The 27,566-nt window shown below is 39.0% G+C and overlaps 2 protein-coding genes across 10 annotated transcripts in view; one reads left to right on the top strand and one right to left on the bottom strand.

The window, feature by feature from the left end:
• Window positions 1-11,808, top strand: part of RPS6KB1 (ribosomal protein S6 kinase B1) — a 59,969-nt gene extending 48,161 nt beyond the window's left edge. For 2 of the 4 annotated variants that reach the window (XM_021929112.2, XM_021929111.2), the window contains 3 exons: window positions 2,266-2,373; window positions 6,774-6,886; window positions 7,915-11,808. In XM_021929112.2, the coding sequence (XP_021784804.1) occupies window positions 2,266-2,373; window positions 6,774-6,886; window positions 7,915-8,152 (459 nt within the window). In that variant the 3' untranslated portion in view covers window positions 8,153-11,808. Of the gene's footprint in view, window positions 1-2,265; window positions 2,374-4,667; window positions 5,041-6,773; window positions 6,887-7,914 lie in introns of those variants that run through there. The other 2 variants (XR_004179405.1, XM_021929113.2) reach the window with 2 other exon arrangements.
• RNFT1 (ring finger protein, transmembrane 1) lies at window positions 953-27,371 on the bottom strand. 6 transcript variants are annotated; one of them, XM_031657508.1, is made up of 9 exons: window positions 27,183-27,371; window positions 25,110-25,567; window positions 24,841-24,917; window positions 22,377-22,477; window positions 20,316-20,469; window positions 19,232-19,390; window positions 18,181-18,246; window positions 15,396-15,497; window positions 953-1,259 (listed from the first exon to the last, which is right to left on the bottom strand). In XM_031657508.1, exons 1-9 carry the CDS (start codon window positions 27,236-27,238, stop codon window positions 1,191-1,193), a joined length of 1,242 nt encoding a protein of 413 aa, XP_031513368.1. In that variant the 5' UTR covers window positions 27,239-27,371; the 3' UTR covers window positions 953-1,190. The 6 variants fall into 6 exon arrangements, with proteins under 6 accessions (XP_031513368.1, XP_031513367.1, XP_031513369.1 ...); XM_031657507.1 differs by lacking the exon at window positions 953-1,259 and adding an exon at window positions 13,596-14,458; XM_031657509.1 differs by lacking the exons at window positions 953-1,259; window positions 18,181-18,246 and adding an exon at window positions 13,596-14,458.
• Window positions 27,372-27,566: the final 195 nt, after the last annotated feature.

Genomic DNA, 27,566 nt, shown 5'->3' with positions numbered 1-27,566 from the left:
ACTGACAAAACTGGGTCATTTGTCCTGTAGAATTCTCAAATTTTGATTTCGTTGATATTATCCCCATAGTTTCATTGACCATGTTCATCTGTTCCCTGAACTTCCAAAAACTGGTAGTTAAATTTAGGTGGTTGATCTGATTCAGATTAAACTCTCAGTATTGCATACTTTGATCAGGAGGCATAATGTATAGTTTTTTGTTGGTTTTTTTTTGTGATGTTAGTGGTCACTGATCATTGCCTGTGTCAGCATTTCACTACCAGGGTAATTTGGCAATGTCTGGAGATACACTGATTGTCACAGCTTTGGGGAGGGAATGCTGAGGCACCTTTAGGGGTAAGAGTCAGCACAGCGAAGTATTAATAGGCCTGAAATGTCAGTAGCACTGAGGTTGAGAAACTCTGGCCTACTTTTATAATTTCATCAGGTGTTTGTGAAATGGTCTGATTCTGTTATTTCTTCTTTCTTTGTTAGCTCGAATTCTTCATAAAGAGAAACTCTTTGATCAGTTAGTTACTCAAGGTATAGTTCATACAGGAAAGGCAGGATGTATGTTTGATTCTTTCCTAGTTTTCAAAATAATGAATTAGTTCCCTAGCATCTCCCAAAATTGACCAATGAACTTTGTGTATTTTTTTTTCTTTTTTAGTATATTATGAACTTACACCTTTTAACATATTTGTATTTCATTTCATTGCAGTTATTTTTATTTTTATTGATTCATTTATTCATTTTATTTATTCATTTATTGTTTTGAGGCAGGGTCTTACTCTGTCACCCAAGCCGTAGTGCAGTGGTATAATCTCTGCCCACTGCAGCCTTGATTCCCGGCCTCCAGCAATCCTCCCACCTCAGCCTCTTGAGTAGCGGGGACCACAGGTGCACCACCATGCCCAGCTAATTTTTGTGTTTCTGGTAGAGACGGCGTTTTGCCATGTTCACCAGGCTGGTCATCAACTCCTGAGCTCAAAAGCAGTCCACCTGCCTCTGCCTCCCGAAGTGCTGGGATGATAGGCGTGAGCCACCATGCCTGGCAGTTATATTTATTGATGCTCAATTTTTCCCTTTGTTGAATGCTGGGTGCAGTGAACGCTGGGTGCATCTTCATGTTGGTTTCTGAGTCCTTTTGACATGAGCACATGGGCTGGTGTTGCACCAGAGAGCAAAATAAGGAAACTGGTGTTCTGTGCTTATCTTGTGCATTTCCCCACACCTGGAATCAGCCGTTCCTCCAGGGAGTGCGGTTCACAGTCTGGGCTCTGAGAGAATTATAAGGTCAGTGTGGTCACCTTTCAGTATGAAGTCAGATATTCTAAATTATTATTTACTTCCTACATTTGGCCCAAGAGTCTAACCAGATATTTTGGGAAAGAGAGAAGGAATTAAATAAATGAATCTCATGGTTAGAACTGAAGTGATAACTATACTTTCACAGGGAAATATAACTTACAAACCATGCGGAATAGAAAATTATTTTTGCTCCTTTAGATTTCTAAAGGAATGAAACACGCTGTGGGAAGAAACTTTAACTGGAGCATCTCACCAGTGTTATTCATGTTTTAACTCTGCTTCAGGAGTTTTTCAGGTTTATTACAAACCTGCAGTAGCCAACTGAACTAATTATCTCTAAACAGGGATTTAGCCAGTGGACTAGGCACAATGAAGCTTTGTGAGACGGGAAATTGATATTAACATTTTTTCCAGCTTGTTTTGAGCTCGATATATTCACTTTTTTTTTTTTACTTGAGACAGACTCTCGCACTGTTGCCTGAGCTGGTGTGCAGTGGCACGATCTCTGCTTGCTGCAACCTCTGCCTCCCAGGTTCCTGCCTCAGCCTCCCAAGTAGCTAGGATTACAGGAGCACGCCACCATGCCTGGCTAATTTTTTTTATTTTTAGTAGAGACGGGGTTTCGCTATGTTGGCCAGGCTAGTCTTGAACTCCTGACCTTGTGATCCGCCTGCCTCAGCCTCCCAAAGTGCTGGGATTACAGGCGTAAGCCACCATGCCCAGTCGATATATTCTCATTTTTAATAGGAATAACTGTATACTAAAATCTATTCGAGTGCATGTTTAAGATTTGAAGATGTAATTTGACTCAGTACTTTCCACCTGCATTTTTTTCTTCATTCTGTGCCTGCTAAGACTATTCTAATACTTCATTGTAGTTAACCCCTGCGAAAAGAGCTCCCAGAGCTTATGGTGCATTTGATTGATGTCATATGGACTATTTATTATTTTCTAAATTATTTTGTTTGTATAAAGCAATCTGAAGAGGATGTAAGTCAGTTTGATTCCAAGTTTACACGTCAGACACCTGTCGACAGCCCAGATGACTCAACTCTCAGTGAAAGTGCCAATCAGGTCTTTCTGGTAAGTGAAAGAATTTCCACGTAGTCATGGGAAATTTTAAGTATGAGGATGGGCTCTTGGATAAGAAAATTCAGTTTGCCTGCTTTGCAGTTCATGTAGGTAACCGGGTCCACTTTTTTTTTTTCATTAGCGATGCCCTTATAACTTACTGATACCTACAAAATTGATTTTCATAATCCAACATTTTATTTTAGCAATTAGGGTGGGAATGTGCAATTCTTTGGAGAGTATGATTCCCTTTTTTGGTTGGGCCACAGACTTAAAATGGTGTTTGGCTTAGCATCTCAACCAAAAATTAGTCATAGCAGTGGGGGAGAAAAACCTCACTAACTACATGTATTTTATTCCTGAAACAGATGTAGATTTTTGGTATCCCTTTTTTTTTTTAAGACAGGGTCTCACCTTGTAGCCCAGCTTAGGTATAGGGTATAGTGGTATGATCACAGTTCTCTGCAGCCTTGACCTCCCAGGCTCAAGTGATCCACCCATTTCAGCCTCGTGAGTACCTGGACTACAGGTGTGTGCCACATCCAGCTAAGTTTTTTTTTTTTTGTAGAGACAGAGTCTCACTATTTTACTCCTGGACTCAAGCTATCTTCCCACCTTGGCTTCCCAAAGTGCCACAGTTATAGGCATGAACCATCATTCCTGGCCCTATTTTTGGTACTCTTAACATAAGTAGGGGATTTTTTTTTTTTTTTGAGACAGAGTCTTGCTCTGTCGCCAGGTTGGAGTGCGGTGGTGCGATCTCAGCTCACTGCAACCTCTGCCTCCTGAGTTCAAGTGATTCTCCTGTCTCAGCCTCCCGAGTAGCTGGGACTAAAGGTGTGTGTCACCACGCCCAGTTAATTTTTGTATTTTTAGTAGAGACAGGGTTTCACCATGTGAGCCAGGATGATCTCGATTTCTTGACCTCATGATCCACCCGCCTGATTACAGGCATGAGTCACCGCACCCGGCCAAGTAGGGGATTTTTTAACATTAATTGTGAATATTTGACATCAAAATATATTGGTTCATATGTAATAATGAATTCTCATCATAGAAATGCCTGTATAGATTTATAGCTTGTCTCCTCAGAAAAGTAAAGGTTTTTGATATTGGCCAACAGAAATGATGGATTTATATCGGATGACCATGAATGCATACTATTTTGCTCAAATATCACATGCTTGTTGATTTTATTACTGTATTTAATATGTCACATGAACATCTATCTCATTTTGTATCCTTTTTTTTCGTTTGTCATTCCTTTTTGGACTACCTCTAGGGATAACAGAATATGGGTAAAATAATTGTTTAGGAGTGTTTTTTTCCCTGTTTTTGAGTTCACTGGATTTGTCACGAACTTAATTCTCAAGCTTTTCTTCCCCACACTGCTCACTATGTAATAGAAGTAGTGTTGTATCTTATGGGATGGGAAATAAGCTCTAAAGTTCACATGGAGTTGGGGCAGGGTGGCTCACGCCTATAACCTTAAGGTCAGCAGTTCGAGACCAGCCTTGCCAACATGGTGAAACCCTGTCTCTATTAAAAATACAAAAATTAGCCGGGTGTGGTGGCATGCACCTGTGGTACCAACTACTTGGGAGGCTGAGGCAGGAGAATCACTTGAACCCGGAAGGCAGAGGTTTGCAGGAGCCAAGATTATGCCACTGCACTCCAGCCTGAGCAATAGTGAGACTCCGTATCAAAAAAAAATAATTAAAAAAAATAAAGTTGCCGGGTGCGGTGGCTCAAGCCTGTAATCCCAGCACTTTGGGAGGCCGAGACGGGCGGATCACGAGGTCAGGAGATCGAGACCAGCCTGGCGGACGTGGTAAAACCCCGTCTCTACTAAAAAAATACAAAAAACTAGCTGGGCGAGGTGGCGGGCGCCTGTAGCAGGAGAATGGCGTAGACCCGGGAGGCGGAACTTGGAGTGAGCTGAGATCCGGCCACTACACTCCAGCCTGGGTGACAGAGCGAGACTCTGTCTCAAAAAAATAAAAAAATAAAAAAATAAAGTTAGCATGGAATGCAAAAGTTGTGTATAGTATAGTTTGAGTAAACAACACTGAATAGTAATAGTCCTATAAATTAGTAATATAGAGCACATAGGCAAAAATATAATCTTACGGTATTAATTACATAAGAGATAAAAGATGAGTGAGTGCATGCATGGTTTTAAATTCAAGTTTGATGGTGCATGATCAAAGTTACGGCATCTCTGTTAGTAAAATCTTAGGTTCAGTTAGGGAAGTGGGCATGAATCACTTTAATTTTGGCATTTTTTTTTCTCTCATGTACTACAGATGTGGAATTTATACCTTTGATTTAAAATAGAGACCTTTTCCTCAATTGGACATTGCAGAATTTCAACTTATGTGACAGTTTTTCACCCACAAAATAGAAGCATTTTATTTAGCTACCAAGAAATCCAAAGTTGTGGCGGTAAAAGTGAGATATTGAAGCTTTCATTGCCAATTACGGTATTATTGAGCTTTTCATAATTACTTAAATTGGCTAACTGATGAACAGAACAATTCATTTGTTAGGTTGTAGCCAGAATTCTGTACATAAAGTAGTTCTCTTTAAACATTAATAAAAAAATAGGCTGGGCGCAGTGGGTCACGCCTATAATCCCAGCACTTTGGGAGGCTGAGGTGGGTGGATGACAATGTCAGGAGTTCCAGACCAGCCTGGCCAAATGGTGAAAACCCGTCTCTACTAAAAAGACAAAAATTAGCCAGGCGTGATGGCTGTAGTCCCAGCTACTGGGAAGGCTGAGGCAGGAGAATCGCTTGAACCTGGGAGGTGGAGGTTTACAGTGAGCCAAGGTCATGCCCCTCACTGCACTCCAGCCTGGGCGACAGAGCGAGACTCCATCTCAAAAAAAAAAAAAATATATATATATATATACACACACACACACACACACACACACACACACATATACACACACACATATATAGTGATATCCCACTTATCTGGATAATGTGGTTCTAGCAACCTCATTTCAACAAATGATTCAATTCCTGTTGTAAGACCCCATCACATAATTAGAGGAAATTCAAAGATGATTAAGGCACAGCCTGCACCTCATGATAGTTACAGCTTTAGTTCACTAGAACGTTTGTAAAGTTATTTTCTGAAGTTCACATATAACTGTCACAATTCATATGCACTTCAGAATTGCACCTCACTCTTTGGGCCTTCACTCAGAGCTTTGTTGAGTCTTATTTATTGTAACACATAATGCTTACTCATAGATTTTGATAAATAGAAGATAGGTGAAGACGGTTAAAACAATGAACATTGACAGCTAGAGAAATGACAGCTGGTAGCCTAATAGTAAGGTCCAAGAGAGAACTAAAATGAACAGAACTGCATTTTTGCCTATTACAACTGAAAGGTTTTGAAATGTTGATACTTATTCATCAAGAAAATACCAAATTCTAGCTGGGCAGAGATCACACATGCCTATATAGTCCCAGCTACTTGAGGGGCTGAGGTGGGAGAATAGCTTGGCTCCAGGAGTTTGAGGCTGCAGTGAGCTACGATATCACCACTGCACTCCAGCCTGGGCAATATAGGGATACCCCATCTCTTAAAACAAAACAAAACACAAATTCTGTCTAATCATTGGCATAAAACCAGAAAGATCACAAGATCTGACTTTGATGCCAAGTCAGAAAATTGTTTTTACTTTGGCCTAATTATGAGAAACTCTTTTGGGGTGATAAACTTAATTGCTTACATGCCTGTGGCTAGAAACACTAGAAGTTTCTTTATATTTCTCCTAGTATTTAACTTTTTTTTTTTTTTTTTAATTTTTGAGATGGAGTCTTGCTCTGTTGCCCAGGCTAGAATGCAGTGTTGCGATCTCTGCTCACTGCAACCTCTGCCTCTCAGGTTCAAGTGATCCTCTTGCCTCAGCCTCCCAGGTAGCTGGGATTATAGGCGTGCACCACCATGCATGGCTAATTTTTGTATTTTTAGTAGAGACGGTGTTTCCCCACATTGGCCAGGCTGGTTTGAACTCCTGACCTCAGGTGGTCTGCCCGCCTTGGCCTCCCAAAGTGCTGGGATGACAGGCATGACCCACTGTGCCAGGCCGTATTTAACATCTTCATATGGAGCCTGAATTTTCCTGTTTTTTTTCTGTTCCTGTCAGTAGGGTGGAATTTTGTTTGCTAGCAATCAGGCTCAATAGAATTCTGTTTTCTTGAAGTGTGTGCCTCACAAAATGGCTGGAAGGAAGTTAACAGGTCTAAAAATGAGGTTGAGGATGTGGGAGAGTGTACACATTGGTGGCTTTAGGTGTGCATCATTGTGTAGGTATGTCAGACTGAACAACCCCATTTTCTTGAGATATATGGCAAAATGCCATTCTGTAGTCCACTGTTACTGTCTTTCAGGGTTTTACATATGTGGCTCCATCTGTACTTGAAAGTGTAAAAGAAAAGTTTTCCTTTGAACCAAAAATCCGATCACCTCGAAGATTTATTGGCAGCCCACGAACACCTGTCAGGTATTTCACACTCTTATTTTCACTTTTTTTTTTTTATTACAACCTATGAGTGAGAGTGTTTGCTTAAGAAATTTATGCCAAGTTACATAAATGAAGGACTGTCATGTTCTCTTTGGTTGACATAAGCACAACATCTGTATCTCACATTGCAAAGGACTAGTCTGACTAATCTGTGATGTTATATGGTTTACCTTCCCTCCTGAAAGTAAGCAGCCACACTGGCAAATGTTTCTCTTTATCCATTCACTCAGCATTTATTGTGCACCAAGAGCACCAGCACTGCATGCTGCATGTTGTGTGTGTGTGTGTGTGTATAGTACTATAATACAGTAATTGTCCCTGTCCTGATGAGGCTTACAATGTAGTGGGAGAGTCACAATAGACAAAGGATATACAAAAGTATAAGTAGTGCTAAGTGCTATAATTTAAAAGGGGGGAAAAAGGAATGTGGTGGTAGACAGCAGAGGAAAAACAAGGGGGCTTCTACTCACAGTGGTCAGAGAAAGGCCTCCCTGGTGTAGTAACATCTAGCAGTGAACAGAAAGAGCCAGCCCTACAAAAATAGAAGGTTTAAGAATGTTGCAGGCAGAAGAACAGCAAATGCAAAAGCCCTGAGGGAGGAGAAAAGTTGTCCTTTTCCTGGAAATGAGATCATTGTTCCTGGAGTGTGTGGTGAGTGAGGAGGAGAAGGGCAGAGGTTTGGAAAAGGATTTTATTTTAAATGCAGTAGAAAGCTGTTTTGAGCAGGGGAGAGTAAAATGATATATATATAAAATATGTATTTAAATATATATATCATTGAGGGGTTTGGGGGTCAGGTGTAGAGGTAGAGACTGGTTAGGAAATTCTACCAGTTAATCTAGGCGGGCGAGAGATGGTTCAACTTTTGCCTTTGTGCTAATCCACATGAAAATAAAATTAAACGAAAATAAATGTCATATTACCCCACTCCCTTTAAATGTAAAGGAAATATGTCTTGTTGAGATGACCCTTAAACAAATGAATGATAGCTCTTCCTTGTCTTAAAGCCCAGTCAAATTTTCTCCTGGGGATTTCTGGGGAAGAGGTGCTTCGGCCAGCACAGCAAATCCTCAGACACCTGTGGAATACCCAATGGAAACAAGTGGCATAGAGCAGATGGATGTGACAATGAGTGGGGAAGCATCGGCACCACTTCCAATACGACAGCCGAACTCTGGGCCATACAAAAAACAAGCTTTTCCCATGATCTCCAAACGGCCAGAGCACCTGCGTATGAATCTATGACAGAGCAATGCTTTTAATGAATTTAAGGCAAACAAGGTGGAGAGGGCGATGTGTGAGCATCCTGCAAAGTGAAACAAGACTCAAAATGACAGTTTCAGAGAGTCAGTGTCATTACATAGAACACTTTGGACAGAGGAAAAATAAACATGGATTTTAAAAAATCAATCAATGGTGCAAAAAAAAAAAAAAAACTTAAAGCAAAATAGTATTGCTGAACTCTTAGGCACATCAAGTAATTGATTCCTCGCGACATCTTCTCAACCTTATCAAGGATTTTCATGTTGATGACTCGAAACTGACAGTATTAAGGGTAGGATGTTGCTTCTGAATCACTGTTGAGTTCTGATTGAGTCGAAGAAGGGTTATCCTTTCATTAGGCAAAGTACAAAATTGCCTATAATACTTGCAACTAAGGACAAATTAGCATGCAAGCTTGGTCAAACTTTTTCCAGCAACTTGGAATCAAAGACAAAAGAAACTTACCAATTGATGTTTTACGTGCAAACAACCTGAATCTTTTTTTTATATAAATATATATTTTTCAAATAGATTTTTGATTCAGCTCATTATGAAAAACATCCCAAACTTTAAAATGCGAAATTATTGGTTGGTGTGAAGAAAGCCAGACAACTTCTGTTTCTTCTCTTGGTGAAATAATAAAATGCAAATGAATCATTGTTAACCACAGCTGTGGCTCGTTTGAGGGATTGGGGTGGACCTGGGGTTTATTTTCAGTAACCCAGCTGCAATACCTGTCTGTAATATGAGAAAACAAAAAAGAATCTATTTAATCATTTCTACTTGCAGTACTGCTATGTGCTAAGCTTAACTGGAAGCCTTGGAATGGGCATAAGTTGTATGTCCTACATTTCATCATTGTCCCGGGCCTGCATTGCACTGGAAAAAAAATCGCCACCTGTTCTCATACCAGTATTTGGTTCAAGACGCCAAATGTGCTCAGCCTTTGGCTGAAGAACAACAAAAGAGAGTCAGGATAAAAAATACATACTGCGGTCGGCAAGGTGAGGGAGATAGGGATATCCAGGGGAAGAGGGTGTTGCTGTGGCCCACTCTCTGTCTAATCTCTTTACAGCAAATTGGTAAGATTTTCCGTTTTACTTCTTTCTACTGTTTCTGCTGTCTACTTTCCTTATATTTTTTCCTCAACAGTTTTAAAAAGAAAAAAAGGTCTATTTTTTTTTTCTCCTATACTGGGGCTACATTTTTTGATTGTAAAAATATTTGATGGCCTTTTGATGAATGTCTTCCACAGTAAATAAGAAAACTTAGTGACTTAATTTAGGAAACATGTTAACAGGACACTATGTTTTTGAAATTGTAACAAAATCTACATAAATGATTTACAGGTACAAAGAATAAAAATAAAGGTAACTTTACCTTTCTTAAATATTTCCTGCCTTAAAGAGAGCATTTCCATGACTTTAGCTGGTGAAAGGGTTTAATATCTGCAGAGCTTTATAAAAATATATTTCAGTGCATACTGGTATAATAGATGATCATGCAGTTGCAGTTGAGTTCTATCACCTGTTTTTCTTTGTCTTTTATAATGTCTTCAGTCTGAGTGTGCAAAGTCAATTTGTAGTATTTTGCAACCCTAGGATTTTTTTAAATAGATGCTGCTTGCTATGTTTTCAAACCTTTTTGAGCCATAGGATCCAAGCCATAAAATTCTTTATGCATGTTGAATTCAGTCAGAAAAGAGCAAGGCTTTGCTTTTTGAAATTGCAACCCAAATGAGATGGGATGAAATCCTATGACAGTAAGCAAAAACAGAACCATGAAAAATGATTGGAAATATACCTTTTCAATTGTGGCAATAATTGAAAGAATAGATAAAAGCTCATCTTTGGACAGAAAGCCTTTTTAAAAAAAATCACTCCCTCTTACCCCTCCTCCCTTATTGCAGCAGCCTACTGAGAACTTTATGACTGTTGCTGGTAAATTAGAAGCTACAATAATAATTAAGGGCAGAAATTATACTTTAAAGTGCAGATCCTTGTTCTCTGACAATTTGTGATATCTGAAAAAACAGAACCCGAAAAGCTATGGTGATATGTACAGGCATTATTTCAGACTGTAAATGGCTTGTGATACTCTTAATACTTGTTTTCAAATATGTTTACTAACTGTAGTGTTGACTGCCTGACCAAATTCCAGTGAAACTTATACACCAAAATATTCCTCCTAGGTCCTATTTGCTAGTAACATGAGCACTGTGATTGGTTGGCTATAACCACCCCAGTTAAACCATTTTCATAATTAGTAGTGCCAGCAATAGTGGCAAACACTGCAACTTTTCTGCATAAAAAGCATTAATTGCACAGCTACCATCCACACAAATACATAGTTTTTCTGACTTCACATTTATTAAGTGAAATTTATTTCCCATGCTGTGGAAAGTTTATTGAGAACTTGTTTCATAAATGGATATCCCTACTATGACTGTGAAAACATGTCAAGTGTCACATTAGTGTCACAGACAGAAAGCACACACCTATGCAATATGGCTTATCTATATTTATTTGTAAAAATCCAAGCATAGTTTAAAATATGATGTCGATATTACTAGTCTTGAGTTTCTAAGAGGGTTCTTTATGATTATACCAGGTAAGTGTATAAAAGAGATTAAGTGCTTTTTTTTCATCACTTGATTATTTTCTTTAAAATCAGCTATTACAGGATATTTTTTTATTTTATACATGCTGTTTTTTAATTAAAATATAATCACTGAATTGAAGTTTACTAATTTGATTTTATAAGGTTTGTAGCATTACAGAATAACTAAACTGGGATTTATAAACCAGCTGTGATTAACAATGTAAAGTATTAATTATTGAACTTTGAACCAGATTTTTAGGAAAATTACGTTCCTTTTTCCCCTTTTATGGTCTTAACTAATTTGAATCCTTCAAGAAGGATTTTTCCATACTATTTTTTGAGATAGAAGATAATTTGAGGGGAGGGGTGGAGGATGCATGTATGATATTCCATAAATTCAACATTCTTTACTATAGGTGATAAATGATTATAAACAAGATGCATCTTAGATAGTATTAATATACTGAGCCTTGGATTATATATTTAATATAGGACCTATTTTGAATATTCAGTTAATCGTATGGTTCCTAGCTTACAAGGGCTAGATCTAAGATTATTCCCTTGAGAAATGTTGAATTTATGAAGAATAGATTTTAAGGCTTTGAAAATGGTTAATTTTTCAAAAACATCAATGTCCAAACATCTACCTTTTTCACAGGAGTAGACACTAGCAAGCTGGACAAACTATCACAAAAGTATTTGTCACACATAACCTGTGGTCTGTTGCTGATTAATACAGTACTTTTTCTTGTGTGATTCTTAACATTATAGCACAAGTATTATCTCAGTGGATTATCTGGAATAACATCTGAAAGATGGGTTCGTCTATGTTTGTGTTTGCTCTTTAAACTATTGTTTCTCCTATCCCAAGTTGGCTTTGCATCTATCAGTAAATAAAATTCTTCAGCTGCCTTATTAGGAGTGCTATGAGGGTAACACCTTTTCTGCTTTTCATCTTGTATTTAGTTTACTGTATTATTTGATTTCGGATTGAATGAATGTAAATAGAAATTAAATGCAAATTTGAATGAACATAAAATAGAAGTGATTTATGATTTATTTTTTATTATCCTACGATAGGAAGAAATTAGTATATATATCAGGTGTATAAATGGTTTAAATTTATTTTCATTAACATGTCAGATGTGTTCAAGTTGTCATATAAATAAACTATGTAAGGAATGGGTTAAAAGCTGTTCTGAGAAATTGAAGCTATTTAAGTATGTAACAAGTTTACTGATTTTTATGTTAAATGTTACACATCTTTGATTTTCATGTCAGATAGTAGACACAAATTGTTTACTTAAAAAAAATACATGTAACAACCTACTTGAAAGCTAGCTTCACAAAAAACTCTAGGAAGACCTTCTTGTGCTAACAATCAACAATTTGTTCAGCCATACTTGGTCAGCTACATTTGAAAATTTGATGTGTATGCACAAAATAACGTAGTGAACAAATCTGTTTTAACTAATGTCTCAATATATCCAGTGTAAGCTGGGTATTCTGCACAAACCACTTCTTATCTGTGAGGTAATTATACCACACTTGCCAAGGGAATTTCTCTACAGACGCTCTCAAACTGATTTTACCTTGCTATACAACATAGTAGCATACCAATACTGGTAAAACAATCTTTTAGAAGTTATGATTTGAATTCAGAATAAATGAGTTTCTGAATCTGTATTACCTTTTTTTGAGGTGAAGGAATAGAGGGATGGAAGAAATGCTTCCAGTTCATCAGCATTGTTATTGGATGGCATAGCTCCATTAGATTTTCTCCCTTTTCAATTTATAGGTAAACTGCATTCCCCAAAAAAATAAAAAACCCACCATGCACCTCCTTGGTTATTTAATCACATTAAGAAACAGTACTGTCTGAATAGTTACAGGGTAAACAAATGTATTACATAGGTATTGTAATAGGGCTGAAGTAAAATGTTATTCTTGTGTTTGAACAGGAAGTCATCTTGGCTATCCTTCACAGCCAAATTGTAATCCCAAATTGTTTTTCTCACCCATCCTCTGCTGTATACCTAAATAATACAACTATTAGCATCACCACAAAGCCATTTAAATATTTGTAGTGGGTCTCAAAGTAGATAGCAAAGTGAAATATACTATGATTGAATACAGTTGTCCTTACAACGTGGTAGTATTTACCTGGAGAAAAAAAGGTACAGGCTTGCTAATGTTCATTTGTCAATTTGGATGGCCATACAGTCATGAAAGTGCCTTCTATAACCAGTTGGTCAGTATCCTTATTAATCCACGTGCTGGTTTAGCTTTTGTCTTACCGGTACAGCAAATTTGTTTTCTATCTCTGCTTCCTAAGTTCTCCTTTCTACCACCTTTTCCTCGACTACAAACTGATAGATGTACTCTAAACTTAGATATAAGCACTAGCAGCCCTTCAGACATGTTTTAGATTTCAGATTCCTCCTTAGAGGTAACAAGGGGAGAAAGTGCTTCATTCCCTTTTCTAACACCCTGCACAAATACCTAGAGGCAAAAAACCACACTATAAAAACCTCATGACCACCTCTCAGTGCAAGCTTTAATCTTCCAATTGATGGTGATTCAAGCATAAAATTCCAAAACTTTTATGGAGAAAACTAATTATAAGGGCAATTCTTCTAAGATTTTAGGGCATCTGCCTTGAAACTTTTTTCTTTTTTTTTTTAAATAGAGATGGGATGTTGCTCAGGCTGGTCTTGAACTCCTGGGCTCAAGCAGTCCTCCTGCCTCTGCCTCCCAAAGTGTTGGGATTACAGGTGTGAGCCACCATGTTTTTTATACTATTCAAATCATGAAGTAAGCCAGCTGTTTGTAATCCACATGAATTATTTTAATAGTTACTTCAAGATACTCCATGGTACTATACAAAAAGCATGATCATGAACATTAAAGCTGATGGCAGGAAGAATTTATGACGTCCACAGACAAAATGAATCCATTTATTTTCACTGATTACTAGTCTTACTACAGAGAATAATACAATACTAAAATGTATCATCCTCAGTAAATTAATCTTCACTTAGAAAATCTGTTACTGATAAAATATAACATTTAGAATTTTCATTTAAAAATAAAAATTTTATGAAAATATTAATTTTTAGGATGGGAATTATAAAAGTCAATGCTGAACAAAATTCTACTATTAGATAGTATGTATCTTAAAATATTATGAAAAATATTCTTTATTCTGAAAACAATGTCAGGAAAGAATACCTGAGTTCTCTAAATCCACTAGTTCTAATTTCAAATTGCTGTTTTGGGTAACATTAAGAAAACACATTTACAATTTAACACTGCAGTTACCTGTCAAATAATTAGAATAGAATAAATGTTGCACATACATTAGGTTGAACATTATATATATTTTAAAATAGGGTTCTTTCATTTAATCTTTTGGCGAATTGGACCATAAGTCTTACATTCTAAAACCATCTGGAAACATTTTTCTTGCAGCCCTGAAAATCATTCTGATGCCTTATCAGAAGTTATGACCAAATGACATTAGTATTTTGTGGCCTTAATAGTTTATACAACTTAATATATTTGAAGGTGTGATGAAGTGGCTCCATCTTTCCATTTGTTTATATGGTCTGAAATCACAGTTCTGCAGAGTGGACATGTTTTCTCTCTGTTAAACCATAAGGTAATGCACTCTTCACAAAATATATGCTGTAATGGAATTAAGAATTAGATTTTATACTTGATAATAATTTTAAATCCATCACATTGTAGGGAATGAAAGGGAATTTTTTTTTTTTTTGAGATGGAGACTGGAGACTTGCTCTGTCACCCAGGCCGGAGTGCAATGGCGCCATCTCGGCTCACTGCAACCTCCGCCCCCCACAGGTTCAAGCGATTCTCCTGCCTCAGCCTCCCAACTTGCCGGGATTACAGGTGCCTGCCACCACCATGCCCAGCTAATTTTTGTATTTTCAGTAGAGACAGGGTTTCACCATGTTGGTCAGGCTGGTCTCGTACTCCTGACCTCAGGTGATTCACCCACTTGGGCCACCCAAAGTGCTGGGATTACAGGTGTGAGCCACTGTGTCCAGCCTGAAAGGGATTTTGAAGAGCACTAATCCCCTCATTTTACAATTGTGAAAATGGAGAACGTATGAGACATTCAAGAAGCAAAGAGCAGTATGATTGGCACTAGTGTTCTGGCTGTACCATCCATTTAACCATAAAAGTTATACTTAGGTGACACCTTTAAGATTAAGCGTGATAACAGCTTAAAGTCTTGGAGTTACTAGTAACTGCCATAAAGTGTAGGAAAGGGCCACAATCCAGTAACAAATGGTGGTGTTCTAAATGGCTAGTATCCAATTATAAAAATAGCCTGTTTTTTAATCACTTTGGTATTCAATCTGCTAGTTAAATTATTTTTCCCTTTCATACACTCCTCTGCATAAAAATTTTCAGAATATAAGGGACAAAGCCAATCCACCAATCCCCGATAATGAATAAATTACTAGTATGTACACTGAATGCTACCTTCCACTAAACACTAGATTTTTTTTTTTGCCTTACAACAAACATAAATGTGACTTTTGCAAGTCACAGAAAAGTGTTGTATTTAGGTTTTTAAATTTAAAAATATAATTACCTGACAGATGAGAAGAACTGGCTTCTGAAATTCAGCTTGACATATTGAACAAATATCATCCACATCTGAACACTGTCTCTTGCTGGCAGCCACTCCATAACTCTATGAAGATAGTAAGTTCTGTTCATCTACAAATTTCCTTCTTTCCTGTTCTCAAATTACATAAGTGATGCTGTACTTCTCAAATCTCCCTGGAACCAGGCATTTGAAAACCTTCCCAAAGGATACAAACATTTCAAAGCTGAACTACATATACAGAACCACCTCTTGAGTGTACCAAGATGAAATCATTAAATAATACATAATAGGATTTTGGAAGATTGTTAGATCTACTAGCTTTCCAAAGGATGACAGTGCTTCAAATTCAACATAACTGGCTTAAGAGACTAGGCAATCTGAAACATAACTATTATAAAATCTATAGCCATGTATTATTTGACCCTGGACTGCCAAATGGAGCTCACTTATTACCTGCAGCAGTGGTTCATAAAATCAATCCAGCCAGAGCTTGGCTGGCTGAATGTAACTCATGTGGAAAGCTTGCTTTAAAAATAGATTCCTCTGTTCCACACAATATTGATTCAGTAGGACCAGACATATTGGGATGTGACCCAGTAATCTATTATTTGAAAGGTCTCCAAGTGACTGCAATATGAAGACGACTTAGGGACCACTGAAGAGTGTTCTGCCACTAAGTCTAAAAATTATTCCAAATTATAAAAAGCATTTAGTGCTAAACATGAAAAAGTTTTACAGAGAAACTGCAACTGTAAATGTCGCTTGGGTAGAATAACTACTGTGAAAACTAACTGAGCAAAAATGCAATTATTTGAATTTTCTTCTCTAATGTCCTAATAACAAGTTTCTCGTCTCTAAGATTTTAACTTCCTCACCAGATTCAGAACTTAGTCATTAACTAGATGTGACGTTAATAACCCTCAGTAAAATTTGGAGAAATCAAAATGTTACAGATGAAACCTGCTTTCTGTAGAAATGATGGGGAAGAGGTAACTAAAGAGATGTAAAAACACCCAAGTTCAGTCACGGTCATGAGGGTAAAACATGACTTAACATATCTGAAGTTACGTAAACTTCTTGTACTAAACGTCTCAGGCTAACAACATCAAAATCAAAGTAAAACTCAAAGGAAAAAGATACTAAAAGTTAGGTCTTTTTGAGACTGGTGATAAAGATTTCAGAAACAAGTCAGAATACTGTTAGATGATCTTGGTGTCAATTTCCCTTCAGTAAGGTATCATTTAGCAAAGTACATGTGCAGATAATTATGCTGACAAGCTTTTAAAACATTACTCATCTGGCATCTTGGAGACTCCCTCTCCAGATAGTAACTGCCATTGCCCTGGTAAAGGAGACTTGAACAAATCAAAGTATTGATGACTGATATCCTCTCTATAGTTTGTCTCAGAGAAAGAATATCAGAGTATTTTCTTGAGAGTATTTCGGCACAAATCTTACAAGACCAATTATAGTAAAATGGTTGATGCTCACATAATCATCAGTTGAACTGACTTGGACAAAGCTGAACTCTCTGAATTTTATTATGTCTTGTCTAGAGAAAGAAGCTTACATAGGATGTAGCAAAGTTTGTTTCTACATTGCTAGCTCTATCTTAGGGAAAAGATGCCCTGGCCAGTTAGTCTGGTTTACTTTGTAAACATAAAACTTTTTTTTTTTTTTTTTTTTTTTTACAGTATATTACTCTGTTGGCATTCTTTTAAGTCAGTCTCCTTGGGCCCTGGTGAAATGACTGCAAAGTTGAGAATCAAACCCTGAAATCTGGTGACCACATGTAGGTACTGGGAACCTTTCAGGCTACTAAGTAGTAAATTAGGGTTCTCTATGACATCCTTTCACTGCAATTTGCAACATCAATAGAATCACATAATCATATTATAAATGACATCAGAGTCTCAATTAATTGTTAAATTTCATGCCATGAACTTATTTGTGCACATATAATCGAGCAATGGGGAAATTTGCTCCAGTAAGAAAACTGCAAGAGACATGATTTTTGGCAATGAGCTTTCTAAACATACACAATAAATTATAGTCAAAGGATTTTCACAGGTGAATAAGGAGTTAATAGGAACACGCAAAGCCCCCATTTGTGGATTAAAAAAGAGGAACAAAAGTTCATAAGATTTTTAAGGGTTTACAAGCCCTTAAAAATGTCAAATGGATTGAAGGGGCAAGAGACAAGTTCAAATATATAAGCACTCCAACAATTAGCAGGTGGTTGTCAATGTGTGATTCAAGAATCTGATCATAGGCCGGGCGCGGTGGCTCAAGCCTGTAATCCCAGCACTTTGGGAGGCCGAGGCGGGTGGATCATGAGGTCAGGAGATCGAGACCATCCTGGCTAACATGGTGAAACCCCGTCTCTACTAAAAAAAAATACAAAAAACTAGCCGGGCATGGTGGCGGGCGCCTGTAGTCCCAGCTACTCAGAGGCTGAGGCAGGAGAATGGCGTGAACCCGGGAGGCGGAACTTGCAGTGAGCCGAGATCGCGCCACTGCACTCCAGCCTGGGTGACACAGCGCGAGACTCCGTCTCAAAAAAAAAAAAAAAAAAAAAGAATCTGATCATAGAGATAAAATTCCTAAATTATTATAGCCCCAAGTGCCAAAGTACTAGAAAATCATCAAAGTAAAAGAAAAGGATCATCCATTTATGAAATCCATTCTTGTAAAACTGCTGAACTAAAAAAATTTTAGCAATGAAGAATGGTGAAGGTGTTTTTCTTAACTGATAAAAAGTACTTACTGGTTGTGTAAAAAATATTCGTAAAACCTGTCTGAAAGTTCTCAGATGCCCAAAAAATTCCAAAAGCTGAAAAGGGAAGTAAGAGATCATTTATTAATTCAACAGTCCTATCTGCTAAACCCAAAAACCAAAGCTGAAACCCCATAACATCAAATCCTCATATTAACTTAATGCTCATTATATGTCACAAGTAATCATTTTGTGCTGAATATTTTATTCAATTTATAGATTTGAGCCATCTCAGCAAGCTGAAGTACATTTAAAAACCTAGAGTAACAATTTGATCAAGACAAATACAAACAACTATGTCAAAGTCAAAGTAATTTTATCTGATTCACGTTTTTAACATTTAGATTTTATTTTATTACTATTTTTGAGACAGAGTCTCACTCTGTCGCCCAGGCTGGAGTGCAGTGGCATGATTTCAGCTCACTGCAACCTCTGCTTCCCAGGTTCAAGCAATTCTCCTGCCTCAGCCTCCTGAGTAGCTGGGACTACAGGCGCCCGCCACCATGCCTGGCTAGTTTTTTTTCGTATTTTTAGGAGAGATGAGGTTTCACCATGTTGGCCAGGCTGGTCTTGAACTCCTGACCTCGTGATTCGCCCACCTCGGCCTCCCAAAGTGCTGGGATTACAGGCGTGAGCCACCGCGTCTGGCCAACATTTAGATTTTAAAGTTTCAGAAAGTGATTATTAGGTTGAGGGGCACAGGCATGGAGCGAACAGGGCAAGGTACTCTACTAGTTTAAGAATTATGTGTGTGACAGTGTTACTACCGAGGATGGGTATGTTCTATTCCACTTGTTTTCCCTACTTAGATAATCCATGCTATGTGAAAGTCTACTCCCCTTCCCTCCAATGAAAACTGAGGACCGCTGGATTAAGATAGTCTATTTCTGTTTCTCCATTTCTAAACAGAAATAGAACCTGCTATTACTTCAAACTAGTGATACAAAGATAAACTATAAAACTGTTAAAGAGGAAAACAGTAGTATATATCAGTAATCATTAATATGAATCATGCAGTGACAAGATTTGTAATGTTACCTACTTTTAGTACGAGGTAGAGTAAAGCCAGCAATATCCCAAGACTCCATCTAGTTACGTTAGCAAACTCCCCATAGCTTATAAGATAGCGAAACCAAACTGGTATGGGAACAAAAGTTCGGTAGTATTGACATAATTCTTCTAAAAGCATGTACCAGTAACCCTAAAAAATAAGAAAACAAATAGATCTACCCAAACTACTTAACTACATAGCACAAACAATACTAGACTGAGAACACTGAGTATATGATACAATAATATAAATAACTATAAAATTAATCTTCATAATGATTATGACTGAACCTCAAGCTGGTTCTCACATATTATAGTCACTGAGTGGTCTGCTTTGAAAGAATTTCTAGGCTGGACATGGTGGCTCCCAGCACTTTGGGAGGTCAAGACGGGCGGATCACCTAAGGTCAGGAGTTCGAGACCAGCCTGGCCAACATGGTGAAACCCCGACTCTACTAAAAATACAAAAATTAGCTGGGTATGGTGGTGGACACCTGTAATCCCAGCTACTCAGGAAGCTGAGGCAGGAGAACTGCATGAACCTGGGAGGTTGCAGTGAGCCAAGATCACACTACTGCACTCCAGCGTGGGCAACGGAGTGAGACTCAGTCTCAAAAAAAAAAAAAAAAAAAAAAGAATATATATATATATATATATGTAGTGAAAATGTTTTATGTATATTGCAAGTAAAACCTATGTGAGTATGTTTTTGCTGACTATAAAAATTTAAAAGTTTTAATTGCCTATGGGAAACCACTGAATAATTGTATATAGTCAACTGTCAATTGATAATGCCTTGGAGAACAGAAGTACAAATCTAAATAGTTTCCCATATATGATGTGGGGACTGATTTTTAAATTATTCTGAAGCAAATATAATTCTGATTTTATCCAAATAGGTTAATAATCAGGTTCAAGTGCCTCAACAAATGGTTGCCAAGCTGAAATAATACAGATAATTAAAGCTAGTTAGCAAACTGACAAATTCCAAAAGGAGGATTCATTTAAACAAAGACTAAATAGCATTAATGTGATTTGTTAACATCACTCCAATAAAGCATAAGTTAGTTTCTTACCTTAGATTTAAAAGGCATGATGAAAGAAGGCACCAATAAAATAAGGCATTTTAAGCCCATGAAAAAGAATTTCAGAATGAAGTCTGTAATTCCAACAATCCAAAGTACTTCCCAGAAGCTCAAATGGTCCAAAGTAGGATTTAAAAAAATTAAGCTACCAAAAGAAAAACATCAGAATTTACCAGAGCAACATACAAAGGTAAAGTATTAATAAAGGGTTTTAATTTGCTACAAATATTTTGATATGTAAAAAATATGAATTTGGCAGGATGTCAGAGTTCACAATAACGGAATGGAGGATCATTTTGCTTATTTTAGAGAGACTTTTAGAATGTTTGGATTTTAGATCTTCCCTTTATAGAATAAGGAAAAAGTCTTCAGTTTGTCATAGTTGACACCTTTCTAGCCTGTAAACGAGAAAAACTCATCAATACCAAACATCTGCCATGTTTTTCTTAACCAATTCCAATTAAGATTCCATCTCTTCCTTTCAGTGAATTGCTTGTCAAGATCATCAACTCCCTCTGTATGGCTAAATTTCAAGGTCACTTCTCTTTTTCCGTCTTCCCTCCCTGAATAATTTTCTTTCTAGACTTTTAACACAACACTCTTCTATTTCTCATATTTCACTGCTGGTTTCTTCTTGGTCTCCTTTGCTGTTTCTCTTCTAATTGTGGTCATGTCCAGTACTGGGCTCTCTGTCTACACTCTCTCTTTCCTGGGTTAGTTTTGTCCAGTCCTGTGGTTTTAAAATATCAACCATATGCTCCTGATACCAAAATTTATAGCCTTAACCTCTACCCTGAGTTCATGACATATATTTGGTACCACTTTCTTATCAATTCTACTTAGCCTCTCAAACTTAACATGTTCAAAACAAAATTACTGATTTTTCTCCTCAAAATCAGTTCCTTCCTCAACCCAATGAAATGACACCACCATCCAGCCAGCTGCTTAGACTAAAAACCCAGAGGTCATTCTTGCTTCTCTCCACCCACCTACCCAATCCAGTCCATCTGAGGGATACTGGCTCCACCTCCAAACTATATCCCAGATTTGCCCATCTCTCCAACTCCAGTGAAACAAGGTCTTCTAATATTCTAGTAAAAGCTGAAAATTCAGAATACTGCCATTTGACATGGAAACTTATCAGCTACTGTCATTTAGTAAGTGTTCTTACTTTCAGAAACAAAGACCAACAATAACAACCTAATGGTACTTTAAAAATATGGAATATATGGCTGGGCGCAGTGGCTCGCGTGTGTAATCCCAGCACTTTGGGAGGCTGAGGCGGGCGGATCACAAGGTCAGGAGATCGAGACCATCCTGGCCAACATGGTGAAACCCCGTTTCTACTAAAAATACAAAAAATTAGTCAGGCGTGGTGGCAGACGCCTGTAGTTCCAGCTACTCGGGAGGCTGAGGCAGGAGAATGGCGTGAAGCCGGGAGGCGGAGCTTGCAGTGAGGCAAGATCACACCACTGCACTCCAGCCTGGGCAACAGAGCGAGACTGCCGTCTCAAAAAAAAAAAAAATGGAATATATAAACAAAAACTCAGGTATCAAAAAATTAAATATTTATTGAGCATCTGCTATGTGACAAGGCACTGGGGATACAAAATCTGAATAAGTCACTTAAAGCTCTCACTTATGAGGCTGGGCACAGTGGCTCACACCTGTAATCCCAGCACTTTGGGAGGTTGAGGCAGGCGGTTCACGAGGTCAGGAGTTCAAGACCAGTCTGACCAACATGGTGAAACTCCATCTCTACTAAAAATACAAAAATTTGCCAGGCGTGGTGCCAGCTACTCAGGAGGCTTAGACGGGAGAATTGCTTGAACCTGAGAGGCAGAGGTTGCAGTGAGCCAAGATCAAGACACTGCACTCCAGGCTGGGCGACAGAGTGAGACTCCGCCTCAAAAAAGCTCTCACTTGTGAAAGGAGACAGTTAAAAACCGAATTGAATTGAATACAATAAGTACTATGTGAAGTAAGATACAAAGTGCTATGAAATATATGATTACATTAAAAATGTAATTGTGTATTTGGACCTCTAATTACCTGTAATAAAGTGACTGAGAATGAAAGGTGTAATATAAAAGAACAGAAGATCCTGCTAAGAATACCAGTAACCAAGCACACTGAATCTTTGAGGACCTTTCCTGAAAGATAAACAATTTTATAATGTTACTTTGATTTTGCCAGAATTTTAAATATCATTAAACTGTTTTACTTTAATGACTATTAACTTAGAATATTTTTCTAAATTAATCTTAATATAGAATATCTGTTAAACTGTACATAATCATCACAGTTACTGTTTTATACAACTTTAGTGACCAAACACAACTCATATATTAAACAAATGTTTAAAATACAAGTTTCTTCACTGTATGAAAAACATTACCTATGTTTCAAAGAAGCCAAGTCTTCTCTCAAAAAAAAAAAAAAGGAAAATTAAATTAAATTAAAAAAAAAAAAGAAGCCAGGTCTTCCACAAGCTGACATAAAGGACCCACCCAGGACGAGGGCAGTGGCTCACACCAGTAACCCCAGCACTTTGGGAGGCCGAAGTCAGTGGATCATTTGAGGTTAGGAGTTTGTGACCAGCCTGCCCAACACGGTGAAACCCGTCTCTACTAAAAAAAAATACAAAAGTTAGCCAGGCGCCGTGGCACATGCCTGTAATCCCAGCTACTCAGGAGGCTAAGGCATGAGAATTGCTTGAACCCAGGAGGTAGAGGTTGCAGTGAGCCAAGATCACGCCACTGCACTCCAGCTTGGGCAACAGAGTGAAACTCCGTCTCAGAAAAAAAAAATGGACCCACCCACAAAAGAAAATTTCAAAATGCATTTTAACCTTGATTCACTTGTCAAGGTTTTATATTTTAAAAATTCCCAGATTATAAGAATTTAATAAATTAATGTTTTAATCTCACTTCTTTTTTTATATGGGGTCTCGACACATTGCCCAAAACTCCTAAGCGCAAGCATTCTTCCCAACTCAGCCTCCCAAGTAGTTGTAATCTCCCTTTATTTTTTTTTTTGAGACAGGGTCTCACTCTTTCACCCAGACTGGAGTGCAGTGGCATGATCACAACTCACTGCAGCCCCAACCACCTGGACTCAGGCAATCCTCCCACCTCAGCCTCCCAGATAGCAGAGATTACAGGCACATGCCACCACGCCCAGCTAATTTTTTGTAGAATTGGGGTTTTTTGGCCATGTTGCCCAGGCTGGTCTTCAATTCCTGGGCTCAAGCAATCTGCCCATCTCAGCCTCCCAAAGTGCTGCGATTACAGGCATGAGCCACTGTGCCTTTCCTGTAATCTCACTTTTAAAGTCAAGTTTAATGAAGTTTACTAATTTCAGATCATTAAGATTTCTCTAGTTTGACAGGTTTAACTATAAATTTCCAGGTCAGAATGCATACTTTACACAGGCATAGCCATTTAAAGTTGCTTAAAGGTGAAATTTTAGAAACTCATCCTATTTTTCCCAATGATTTATATGACTAGGGCTCGTGTAACTTATGTTACGGAAAAATTCCTTGGGTTTAGTTTTCTTTTCTTTTTTTTTTTTTTTTTGAGACGGAGTCTTACTCTGTCGCCAGGCTGCAGTGGCACGATCTTGGCTCACTGCAACCTCTGCCTCCTGGATTCAAGCAATTCTCCTGCCTCAGCCTCCCAAGTAGGTGGGACTACAGGCAAGCGCCACCACGCCCAGCTAATTTTTGTGTTTTTAGTAGAGATGGGGTTTCACCACATTGGCCAGGCCGTTCTCAAACTTCTGACCTCAGGTGATCATGCCCACCTGTGCCTCCCAAAATGTTGGGATTACAGGCATGAGCCCCTGCGCCCAGCCTAGGTCTTTTTTTCTTTTTTTGAGACAGAGTCTTGCTGTGTAGCCCAGGCTGAAGTGCAGTGTTGCGATCTCAGCTCACTGCAACCTCCACCTCCCGGGTTCAAGTGATTCTCCTGCCTCAGCCTCCCGAGTAGCTGGGAATACAGGCACATGCCACCATGCCTGGCTAATTTGTTGTATTTTTAGTGGAGACAGGTTTCAACGTGTTAGCCAGGATGGTCTTGATCTCCTGACCTTGTGATCTGCCCACCTCAGCCTCCCAAAGTGCTGGGATTACAGGTGTGAGCCACCATGCCCAGCCACTAAAAGTTTTTAATGATGATATTACTTAGTATGGTCAAAGTAACTCATACAATATGAAAGGACTTACCAAATCAGATCAAATTGTGTGTTCTAGCTCTTTTAATCCTTTTTACTACTTTTTCTTTAACAGTAACCAATTTTTTTTTCTTACAAAGAAGGTAAAGTGAAGGAATTCAGCATTAGGAGAGGTAATTTATTCCAGGATTTAGATAACAAATTCAATATATCATGGGTGTTACAATATATCCCATTACTTCCTATTTCTTTCAAAAGTTATTTCCTATTTCTCTCAAAATTATTTCTCTAAAATCTATGGAGAGAAACAGTTAATAATTTTTTAGTTGCTTGTTATACTTACTCTTAGAAAAACCTGATTTACAATGCTTTTGTTTGCATACATAAAAGTTGTTAGCAGCCCAATTCCAAGAGAAATTCCTGTTAGAAAATAAGTTCCAGTTAATTGAAAGAAAAAAAAATCAAAGAGGATTATATAAACAACATAAATTAAAAACATACACAATAATAAAAGCTAACAGAAAATAAGTAACTGAATGCATTAAGTAGATTACCAATAATGAAAGAAAATTAACTGAATTTAGGAATGAAAACAAGTCAATTATGCCCTACCTGTTATATGCTGCATAACAAGTTTGACACTCAGAATCAAAATATATGGAAGACTTTTTTGCAACCACTTGAAGAGATAGCGGAATTCTGAGAAGGAGCTACTACCATGATCTCCAGATTCTGCGGCAGTATCATCAGGCAGCCTTGCTTCACTGTGGGAGTGACCCCGTAAGCGACTGTGTACGCATCCATGGGCACAGCTATGGACACCTGACCTTGTATTTCTGGAGCCTGTATTTTCTGCACATTCTTTAGGTATAGAGTTTATCTGGATATGAACATCTCCAGAATGAAGACAAGACCCTTCTCCTGTCAATCTTGTGTGGACACACTGAGGGGCTGAAGCATCCTCACTGCTTCCAGTTCCTGGAGGACTGTGCAGTTGGCTACGATTGGCTTGCATGGCCCTTAAATACTTTTTCTCTGACCCAGATGTCTTTGCTTCAGGGCTCTGTCTCCTAAAAAATCAAATAGAAAATACTCTAAGTAAACAGGCAGTTAAATACCGTCAGTATATTCCTCACTGGGTATCCTTTTTTTTTTTTTTTTTGCTTGAGATGGAGTCTCAGCTCTATGCAGCCCAGGCGCTGGAGTGCTGTGGCGGGTCTCAGCTCACTGCAAGCTCCGCTCGGGTTCCATGCATTCTCCTGCCTCAGCCTCGAGTAAGCTGGGACTGCGAGCCGCCACCTGCCCGGCTAGTTTTTTTTTTGTATTTTTTAGTAGAGGCCGGGGTTTCACCGTGTTGGCAGCCAGGATCGTCTCGATCTCCTGACCTCGTGATCAGCCCGTCCTGCGGCCTCCCCAAAGTGCTGGGGTTGGAAGCAGGCCACTTGACATTCACTGGGAGTAGCAAATAATCACAGCAGATGAATTTTCAGGTTATTTATCACTGGAGTCCTCCTTTCTCCCTTAATGCAAGGCTCCTGCCTACCCGATGATCTTTTTAGGAACATTGCTACCAAAAAAAAGTTGAGCTGCAAATGCTTTCAGTTCCCTAATGTCAGAAGGCATCCGCAAAACAGTCATGAAGTATGGGTGCCCAGCAGATGTTAATAAGCACCAGTCCTCAGTGGATACTCTGATACATTTACTTTGCCCAACTGGAGCAGTTTCATCTCTGATGTAGCTTCTACATCAAAGAAGTTTCATAAGGAAGAGTGAGTCAGTATTTTTTACTGGTTGGAAATGTTAGGAAGAAAAACGACATTAAATCTTAATGCCTTACTATCATCATAGGTAACTAATAATAAACACTGCACTTAGGTGACCTACAAATTACATTTTCTGCTCAAGCAGCTTTCCCAAAGCTCATAAAGTTTCCAATAATTAATAGTGCTACCAAGAATATTACCTCCCCGCGCAAAAGAATGTTACCTAAATACATTTAAAGCATAGATACTGTGGGGAGTCACCATGTAATTGCTAGGTAACTCTTTAGTCTGAATAAGCACAGTTACACAGTCGACCTAATAAAATGCCACCGTCGGTGGTGTATGTATTACGGAGGGAGCGGTGTGAGGAAAGAGGACCCTAGCAGAGAAAGATCTCTCTAACAAATGATCCAGTGTGGACCTCCTGGAACCAGAAGAACAGAGTGGGCATCCCAGCTGACAATACGCAGAGCCTATCCCACGCCGCCGTGCTTTTCCCGTTTGTCTAGGAGGAGGCTAGAGTTCACTTCAGGGAATGTTCTGTGTCATTCTATTTCACTCCCAGGACTGAACACTGGTGCAGTCACCGTGTCTGGCGGTTTGGGTTTCAGTGCTTTTCACTAAAGGCTTTCACCGAGGCCCCGACGCCACGGGTGTTATTTCGTCAAAACTCTGAAGAGCGACGTTGGACAGCAGGGTTTCAGTGTCTTTTCTATAAATAACATAGAACCCTCCCACTTTCCTTCATGCACAGACAAGAAAGAGGAGAAAAAAGGGAAGAAAAGTCAACACAACTCTTCCGGAATCTCCGAGGGCAGAGTTCTCCACCCACGTCCGAGCCTCGAGTGCCTATTCTCCCCAGAGCCCCCTGCGCCGCGGCCCCTCGCCGCCTCCTCCTCTGCCCGCTTCCCCCAGGCCTGACCTCTCATGACCAGAAGCTGACGGAGGTGTCGGGAGCGACAGCAAGAACAGCGGCATACGCCGCCTCCAGCCCTTCAGTCGGAGCCATCAACCGCAAACCCCGCAAGCTTTTCTCTCAGCCCGGCGGCGTCGGCGGCGGCGCGCGCGCTCCCCGGACGTTCTCACGCGCGCGCACCCTGCCCCTGCTCCGCCTCCCAGCCCCGCCCCCGCGCCGCGCCGAGAGGGGAGCTTGCGGCGGCCGGGGGCTGTTGGCTGCGAGAACAAGCGGGTTGCGCAGGAGAAAGACCTGCAGGCCTGGCGCTAAACAATAAGTGGTTGTTACGAGTTATGTATTTATGTGGCATCCACCACACGCCTCCGAGATCCTGGGCGTTTTGAGGTTAAA

Source organism: Papio anubis, chromosome 17 (assembly GCF_008728515.1).
Source record: "Papio anubis isolate 15944 chromosome 17, Panubis1.0, whole genome shotgun sequence".
NCBI lineage: Eukaryota > Metazoa > Chordata > Mammalia > Primates > Cercopithecidae > Papio > Papio anubis.
Note: the sequence above shows the minus strand (reverse complement) of the source record. Positions and strands in the feature narration are given on the sequence as shown.

Excerpts from the sequence above, each read along its gene's own strand:
- RNFT1 (XM_031657507.1), bottom strand. The coding sequence starts at position 27,238 with ATGCCGCTGTTCTTGCTGTCGCTCCCGACACCTCCGTCAGCTTCTGGT. Across the intron at positions 24,918-25,109 it reads TGTTATGCAGCATATAACAG|GAATTTCTCTTGGAATTGGG; the intron begins GTAGGGCATAAT and ends ATTTTCTAACAG. Across the intron at positions 20,470-22,376 it reads TCTCAGTCACTTTATTACAG|CTTAATTTTTTTAAATCCTA; the intron begins GTAATTAGAGGT and ends TTCTTTTGGTAG.